Source organism: Phalaenopsis equestris, unplaced genomic scaffold (genome assembly GCF_001263595.1).
Source record: "Phalaenopsis equestris unplaced genomic scaffold, ASM126359v1 Scaffold207734, whole genome shotgun sequence".
Taxonomy (NCBI): Eukaryota; Viridiplantae; Streptophyta; class Magnoliopsida; order Asparagales; family Orchidaceae; genus Phalaenopsis; species Phalaenopsis equestris.
The window spans coordinates 55,104-64,513 of NW_018227039.1; the positions used below are offsets into that span (position 1 = coordinate 55,104).

Consider the following 9,410-nt stretch of genomic DNA (forward strand, 5'->3'; position numbering starts at 1 on the left):
TTTCGATTCCGGCGACCGACAGCTTCTTACGGGCGACCCCCAAACATAAACTCTTTTCCCTTTTTAAGCGCCGACATGGATGACGTGCGACAATACTGGAACAACAACAAAACAGTAAAGGGAAGGCATTGTGGGTTGCGGCAGTAAAGGTGGAGGGCTTGGACAGCGAGGACAACAAAACGGGACGCCAGGACAGCGGTTGGGAAGGGAGAATTGCAGTAAAACAGCAACGGTAGCTGGTCTGGGGTGGCTGCAGCAGGGAAGTGCGACATGGAGCAGTGGGGAGCGGTGTGGGAAAAGGATGGAAGGGTTGGAAGGCAGAAACTACAGGAAAACAGCCAAGCAGGGTTGTTTCCGGGCGACAGCAGCAGGCACAGTGATGCCGGCAGTGGAGGAGAGGATGTGAGGGGAGGAGAAAATCGAGGATAATCATCACCTCAGAACAAAATGCAGCCGGAGCACCACTTGCCCTTGGATACAACCCTAGAAGGGAAAACTTTGATGTCAATAATTACCCGGATAGAAAGCACAAGCCAAACTCTAATCTAAATTTTAATACAACACTTATATAGGAAAAGGACTAGAAAGGAATGAAAGGAAAGGACGAAACTCGCTAAAAGTTGGAAAAGAATCGAAAAAGAGCTACTCAGTTCGGCTCTCTGTGAACCGGCGCACGCGAGTTCGACTCCTGTAACAGGAGACACCCACGTCATACTTATCCAAGATTTATGTGGGACAGAAATGCCTTTTATTGAAAGCTTTCTTGAACTATTGAAGCAAGATTGTAGACACTTTGCCTTCCCAATTGAAGGAAAACCATACCCTTGAGAATAATGGAGGAATTGACGAAAACTTCGCACTTTGAGATTTGTAACGGAGATATCTGAGTTAGAACTTCAAATCAAGTTGAGGCTTTGAGATTAGTGTTATTCTCTTGATAATGATCGAAGGATAACTATGCATCTTAACGTAACTCATAATATAGATTTAGATGGGTTACTGTCTTGAAACTGCCGCTATTACAAAAATGACTATGGAAGCATAAATCTTGATGTTCATGATCATTAAGCAAGGTTAATTAAAAACAAAATTTATTATGAAATATATCATATAATAACATATGCATATGAGCATATTGTCATAATAATTCTATACAATTTTGAAATTATTTGACTATCAAATATATGCATTCTTCATTTTTTTTTCTATATACCAATGTATTGTTGTTGAATTAGTAGGCAAAGATCAATAGCTGGATTTGAGAACTGAATCATAACAAAGATCCTAGCTCAATCGCTTTAGCCACCTCATAAGTTCTGATCTTGTTCTTGAAATAACGCTAGAGACTAAGGCATTTATTTCAATCAGGGAAAAACTAGCCAGATCAAATCAAATGCACACCTCTCAATCGACATGAAAGATGGAAATGTGCTTAATCTTCAAAGCATAATATTTAATATTGAAATCAATTTTGATTTACAAAAAAATTATTTTTATTTGACTTTCCACATAAATAATCAAATTAAATAATGAATTATGCATATTTTATGTTATATTATATGCATTTTACATGTTTTGCAGATTTTAAATAGGCTCAAGCTATCAAAATCTCATACATGCTATATAGAAAGACAAAAGATAGAAAGTTTCTATCTAAAACAGATAATGCTGAGAGAATTTTATTGTAAACTGAAGCTATCTCAAAAATATTAAATTATTACGGTAGAAAAGCAATTGGAACGATATAATAGATGAGAACACCATATTATGGCAAAACATAAAAAGAAACTCCCGTCATAGCATGTTACTCTCTCTAGTCAAATTATTTATTATTATAAACTTTCTTCCATCACTCCTCTTTCTCCTTTTATCCACGTTAAATTACGTATAAATATAAATTTATACAGCATAAATATAAATTTATACAGCTATAAAAAAATCGTTATTAACTTAAGTACAGAAATAAATTAAGCCGCAATTAGAGAGAAAATTTCCTCTTACTCAAGAGTTAAGCGGATAGCTCTATTTGGATATTTTTTTTAAATTTAAGTTTTCTATTTTTATGTCAGGATTAGGAGAATGGTTCATTATGAAACAATTTTAAGGTTTTATCACTTCGGTGTTCTAAATGAGAAATAAATTTTTTAACATAAGCATTACTTTAAGTTCAAGTTTTTTTAACTAATTATATCCATAAAATGAAAAAAAATGGAAAGAAATTTTGCTCTTTTTTAGAAGACATGAGTCACATCCCTCATGATGGGGAATTGAATTGAACGTGTTAGACATGGACTCATGAATACATCGAAATTTTGCTTTAAACAGTTGAATCTTTCAATTAAAAAATAAATATTTTCTAGCATAGATAGAATAGCTAGCATGGACAGCACTACTTCATGAATTACTGCATCTTAAAAGCTTACAATAATGAAAAACGTTATATTTCTTTATGAACAACACTTCTCAATTGCCTCAAGAACCCCCACGGTCTTGTGATGCTAACTGTTTAGTAAGTAAAGATACATTGTGACAAAAAGAATTTGCAACCAGTTAGCATGAGTTTATTGGATGATGGTCGAAATAAACTTAAAAAGCATTTTTCTTTATTTTTTCGCCTGCACATTTTTCTACTTACGTTTTCTCCAAGGCAATGGGGTGTGGTTGCTGGAGTATTAGTATTATATTCAAAGTTTATCTTCCTCTTTTTCTCCTAAATCTACATCAACAGTCTAACTTACATATGAAATTTTAGAATGGTCTAGTTTGTCCATTACTCCATTCTAGACGTGTGTTTCAAAGAGAGATGGGACTCCATTGAATCCTCATCCTAAACATCAATCCAAATTGAATTAAGCATAAATTTTAAGGCAACCTTGTCATCAGTGCTGCGGCAAAGATTTAGAGACATGAATATCCATAGAAATATTGAGTTCGGCCCTAAAAAATGAAGCAGCCACTACTCTCATATTGATAGGCAAAAAATTCCACAAGTACTTTCTTCATGATCATGTGGCATGATCATGAATCCTGCACTGGGCTAGGATTTAGTTTTGTTTCCCGCACAAAATATAATTGCAAAACAGTTCTTGAAAACCAAAACAGAAGCAATGCATAACCGAGGCAAGCGTAGACTTCTGCACACAACTCATCTCCTACAATACACTACAGCTTGATAGCAAGTTTCATGTAATGCCTCCCTCTGTCCAAGGTATTTTTGTAATTAAGTGAAATAATTTTTGGCAAATCTAGTTCTGGCTTGTTATCTGAAAGAGAAATTTGATTTCTGGATTCCTATTGTACCTTTTTGTTTGTAGAGCAGCAAAATTTCATATATAAAACTAAGGCAGAGTGAATAACAATTTGCATAACTTCTCTAACAATAGTTAATCATCTCAATTTTTTGTCAGAATTTTACATGTCAGAATACTGAGTTATGATGAGAGGAATTTTTTTTTTTTTTAAAGGGTGGCAAGCAAAGCTGTAAAAGAGAGATGAGTACCAAAAGGGTGGCAAGCAAAGCTGCTGTAAAAGAGAGATGAGTACCACAAGAATCGTCGAAATTAGAGTAAAGAATCTTTTAAGTCATTCAATTAAGAATGATATGTTATGGATTGGAAGAAGAAAAACTGATCCCAAGAATGAACCAAGCAACATACCGCTACTTTGAGGACCCATTATAGAGACGACAGCATATGAGAGTCCACATTCACTGAGCTTCACAGCTTTCGCAAATTCCTCTATTCCGGAGACGCTAAATACACCGTCTCCATCAATTAGTTGGGTAGGACAACTAGTATCCCCCATATCTGTAAAAAACAATACACGAGTACATTAAGTATAAATTCACTTGCTTCTTTTTCATTTTCCATTATCTATATCCCAAAAGTTGACTTAATGTCCCTAGAGTGTGATACATAACAACACATTAAATTGGATAACTGAAACTGACGGCATAAACTTCTCAATAAAAAAATCAAACAACAGTTCCTACTGACGGCATAAACTTCTCAATAAAAAAATCAAACAACAGTTCCTACTAGACCCATTAAAGACTATGAAGCCACGACAAATAAGAAACAGGTTATTTTTTAGTGACTGCAAAATATAGCAACTGATCCATACAGGTTAAGTGCTGATCAAACAAACAAAAAAAAAACAGCAGCAACCCTACGCAGAACAATGGAAATCAAAATATAAGCATAATGTCTCGGAAACTAGATGGAAGAAAAGTAAAAGTTTGAGAGAAAGAGAAGAGAGGGAAAAACTCCAGCAGAAAACAGATAAAAGCAGTGCAACAATATTACCTGGATGATCAAATGAAATTCATTCAAAGCATAAAATTAGTCATAGCCACGACATTTTCTTTATCAATATATGCACCGGGAAATGAATATAAAATCTTAAATCACACCGTTAACAACGGAAATTTAGTAGACAACACTGCATAAAAATAAGGAAAGAACAAAGTAACAACAAAAAACACATTTCATAAATTAATATATATGTTATCCAGGACTAATAATATGTATACCGTGCCTAAGTATTAAGTCTCTCTATTTATAATAGTACAAGTAATGCTGACCTGCAAATTGGTGCTCACCAAATATAAAAACATGTCAATAAAGCTCTGAAACATTTATCTACTTTTCGTAGTCTAGATATGACATGAGAGTTTCAATATTAAATCTCAACGAGTTCAGAGATACTATGAATATAGAATAAACAGAAAAAATATGAAAAGTGCATATAATGTACCAGGAAGAAAACCCCTCAAACCAAAATAAGAAGACGCCATAAATTATTGTATTCTAATGAAATAGAACAGCTTCACAGGTAATGAGCACGTTGAAACAACATCTTAAGCTAAATTGATATAACAAGTTATTTTGGATTATTCAATAGCAACAGAATCAACTAATTTGCAAGTACAGAGAATCTTCATGTAACTACAACTTTCTCCATCAAAACCATGTACAAAAATATTTCAGAACATAGCCAAAACACAAATTATAACTTTATGGATGATTATACCATATTGCCTAAAGGAGGATTCACTTCTATCTTCTTATAAGTCAGAACTAGCAACTCCTCTCAAGGCTTACTAATTCAGGACGTCTTAAGAGTTTGGATTTATTAAAAGAAATGTAGGCTAGAATGCACAAAATAAGCATATAAAAGATCAAATTTTGCTTCAAATGAAATTAAGTATCATCAAAAATCTAAAAGGGTTTCAGAAGGCATGTACACCGGCCAGTTCGTGTACTGCGGCCGTAAGGCTTCTCTCATGATTGGAAACGTTTTACCCCTCCGCTCCATCCCGGAGGATGCCGTTGTATGCAAAGTTGAGCACCATGTTTGCAATCGCAGTGTGCTCGCGAGGGCTTTGGGAGACTACACTATCGTTATCAGCCATAACCATGATAACGGGACTTCTAGAATCAAGCTCCCAACTAGCGCTAAGAAGATAGTTCCCAGTGGATGTCGAGCCATGATTGGCTAGGTCGCCGATGGTGGCAGAACGGAGAACTTTCTCCTCAAAGCCGGCAATGCTTACCACAAGTACAGGGAGAAGCGTAACTGCTGGCTGAAGGCCCGCGGTGTTGCCATGAACTTGTGGAGCATCCCCATGGAGAAAACCACTAGCATATCGACCATGCAATCAACCGTTCGCCACGATGCTCCGCCCGGGCAAAAGGTCGGTCACATCACTGCCACGAGAACAGGTCGCCTCCGAGGACAAGTTGTCGCCACTGCCGCCAAGGTCGAAAAGGGTTCCTAGTTTCCCAGGATTCTCCTTCTCCGAGATCTTTTAGAAAATCGGGGGATCTTACTTCACTTCTATACACGGCACACAAGAAACCATGATAGCAAAGATTCTTTGGAGTTTGGCCAGACATCACCACAAACCCAAAAAAAAAAAAACTTCCTACGTTGTATCCTCCTATGCCGACACCAGCGATGGGACTCCAGCCAGGGTGACACCAGCGATGCCGCCACCTGCCTGATCATCATCTCGTCGGAGATATCGCTGTTGTGGATCGAGCAATGCTGACAAAATCCATCGTATGTCCTTCCTCCTGCAGTATTTTTTTCTTCCCTGCCAAAGCGTCAAGGGGAGCTACATTTTCAGCTGGTCATTTCTCCTGCAGTATTTTTTTCTTACCTGCCAAAGCGCCAGGGGGAGTTGCATTTCCAGCCTGGCATTTCTCCTGCAGTATTTTTTTTTCTTGCCCAAACGTCAGGAGGAGCTGCTTTTCCAGCCGGTCATTTCTCCTGCAGTATTTTTTTTTCTTCCCTGACCCAAGCGTCAGAGGATCTCTGCTTCCAGCCGCCCTATCTTCTGTTGTTTTTTCTGTCAGCAGAATTTACTGTGTAATTTACATGTTTTTTTTCTGCAGCCAACGACAACCGCGGTCAACTAAAAGTCAGTTTTCCTGTAGGTTGTCTCTTTCCCAGACAAAACTCAAAATTCAGCCAAGCATGCATCCAGCAAATTCAGCCAAGCCTGAATCCTTCTTATACGCCGAAACATATAACAGACAAAACTCAAAATTCAGTCAAGTCTGAATCCATTTGAAAGACAAAACTCAAAATTCAGTCAAGCTTGAATCCAGCAAATTCAGCCAAGTCTGAATCTCTCTTCTACGTCGAAACATATGGCAGACAAAACTCAAAATCCAACCAAGCCTGAATCTAGTAAATTCAGTCAAGCCTGAATCTCTATTATATGTCGAAACATATGGCAGACAAACCTCAAAATTCAGTCAAGTCTGAATCTAGCAAATTCAATAATTCAAATGACCAAATTTTTTTCATTACTCAATAAGTTATGAATTATTAACATGCATTCCAAACTTGCGGGAGAGTGTTAAAAATTATAATAAAAAATAATTTATTCCTATAAGAATTATGAGGAATAAATTATTTTCTTAATAGAAGGAGATATTTCTTTTCTTATTTTATAATTATTTCCTTTGATTATGAATTATTTGTTTTTTTATTTTATGTTATTTCTTATATCTCCTAATAATTAATATGAATTCAATTATTTGTTTTTTTATTTTATGTTATTTCTTATATCTCCTAATAATTAATATGAATTCATTATTGGAGATATCAGGTGATATATCTTTCATTTCATATCATTTCCTTTTTATTATTTTTCTTATTATAGGATTTTTATAAGGATTTTTATACTTCTGTTCATATCAATAAAATAATAAAGTATTCTGCATTATTCTAAATTTCAATATAAGAAGTTAGGAATACCTTTTTAGTTGCACACTTATATTAAAAAGAATCCTCAAGTAAGGGTTGCTATGAAGTGTGCCATCCAAAAGGTTACTTCCTGCGCTACCTTACCAATAATTAGAGGATTTATATACAGCCCACTCAATTCTTATGTGTCTATATATATTTCGCACTTAAACTTTCATATTTACATACATAGTATTAAAATTTCAATATCATATCAAAATGTCATTGTTCTTTTTAGTTTTAAATGAAATACATTTTTTATTTATGGGTTGAAAATGTTGAAGTGCATCGTATGTAAATATAAAAATTTAATTTAGTGGGACTACAATATTTAATTGAAACCAAGAACCATAAATCAGATAAAGTCTTTAAAAATATAATAATGTAAGGATATACTTGCATTTCTCGTAAAAGGTTGTGCAACAAACTAACTCGATCACTTTTGCAATTCCCAATAGGTCATAGTAAAAAAAAGTAGGCAGCAAACAATCAGAGAAAACCATTAAATTAAGTTAATCGAAAAAGTAATGCATCACACATTCTAAATAAAACAGTTGATCCGAACATAAGAATAAAACCATTGTGAAAACCCATTTCTCAATAGATGCTTGGTATAATTATTTTGAGGCAACCTAAATGATGATGCTGCACTCAAAATATATTCATCAGAAATCTGAGAGAATGAGAGAATTCACTTTCCAGTATAGTGATTGCATCTGCAAAAGTCTTGATGTATTGATGGAATAGCCTCATAATTGAAAGAAGTAGGTCTTTGGATGAGAACTTGGATTAGGCAACATTTAATCAATAGAATATAAATAAATGGATAGATTATTAACTTGATTTCAAGATAGAGGATCAGAAAACGTGGTAGCCAGAATGATGAATCACAAAAATCCATATATTATCAGTATTGTAGAAACGAGCAAGACTAATTATATTTCTTGATATCGTTTCAACGAAGTAAACTTCGAAGAAAGAAGATTCAAGAGGGACTTGAATGCTTTCTTGCTTTTCTAGCCTAGGGTTCTTGCAAATTTTGAAATAGGAAAATAGGGTATTGAATCCCCAACCAAAGCATGCGATCTACTGATGGAGATTTTAAAAATAGAAAACAATCACATGCGCTGAAAGACTTTGGATTACCTGATCGTTGTTGTTCTTACTTCAAATGAAGGAGAAGAAATGCTTATGCTGCAGATTAATCGGATGACAGGAGGAAAAATCCCGAGTTTATGAGGGGAGAGCTTCGGCTATAGAGAGAAATATACCTTGATGGCGGGAACCGGCGAGCAGATCGGCGGCGAGGAGCGCCGACGGCGGGAACCCGCGAGCAGATCGGCGGCGGAGGATATATATATAGCCGGAGAGGGAGAGAAGGGTTCGGCTAGGGCTTGAAGAAAAGAAAAGGGGCCGGTCGAGAGAGCAGGAAGGAGGAAGTGCCGGGAGAGAGGATGCGTGAGCTGGTGATTCGCCGAATGGGAAAGGCGAGGCTGGGAGGTGTGAGTGCGGGTTTTCTTTTTTACAAAGAGTTTTCTTTTTTCTTTAATTAAATTTGTTTAAATATCATTATTTAACTAAAATTCGGTAATTCACACACAATTTGGTATCGCTCGGAATTCCATCAATATGAACATCTTTTAGAGGTAAATTTGATGTTTTTGATGCGCTCGTGTGATTCATTTTGTTATCTAGGGTCGTCCGGACAAATTCGCCGACGATTGTATCAATTTAACTCTGATTCGGGTGATGTGGCAAATGAAGACTTTTGGTCCAACTGGAGTCATTCAACAAGCAGAATGCTAATCGGATATTGACTAAGCAACAATCAAAGTAAAACAAAATGCTTTCGGCAGCGAGCCGCTCGTCACTTTATGGGGTTTTCCTATGGCTTTTACAATTCCTATGAGCACTCGACTTAGAGTTTTTATTTGTTGGTTTTAATCAACCCAACTTAACATCAAAGATTTGCAACCACCCATTTGAAACTACAAGGAGTCAATAGGAGGTTTGAATTTCTAAATAATGTAAGTCCCAATATTATTCCTCTAGGAGAGTCAAACAAGAAATCCTAAGGCTGGTTCCTAGGCTTTGAATGAAGGTAAGACCTCAAAATTGAGGTCAACAGCTTTATCGGCTCTGGAAATTTGAAT

At 35.9% G+C, this 9,410-nt stretch overlaps 1 protein-coding gene and 1 pseudogene across 2 annotated transcripts in view; one reads left to right on the plus strand and one right to left on the minus strand.

Moving 5' to 3' along the window:
• LOC110036516 (protein ROOT HAIR DEFECTIVE 3-like) overlaps positions 1–8,787 on the minus strand; it is a 34,307-nt gene extending 25,520 nt beyond the window's left edge. For both annotated transcript variants that reach the window (XM_020740984.1, XM_020740983.1), the window contains exons 1-2: positions 8,529–8,787; positions 3,657–3,806 (exon numbers count right to left, since the gene is read on the minus strand). In XM_020740984.1, the coding sequence (XP_020596643.1) occupies positions 3,657–3,804 (148 nt within the window). In that variant the 5' untranslated portion in view covers positions 3,805–3,806; positions 8,529–8,787. The remainder of the gene's footprint in view (positions 1–3,656; positions 3,807–8,528) is intronic.
• LOC110036517 lies at positions 4,837–5,779 on the plus strand (annotated as a pseudogene).
• Positions 8,788–9,410: the final 623 nt, after the last annotated feature.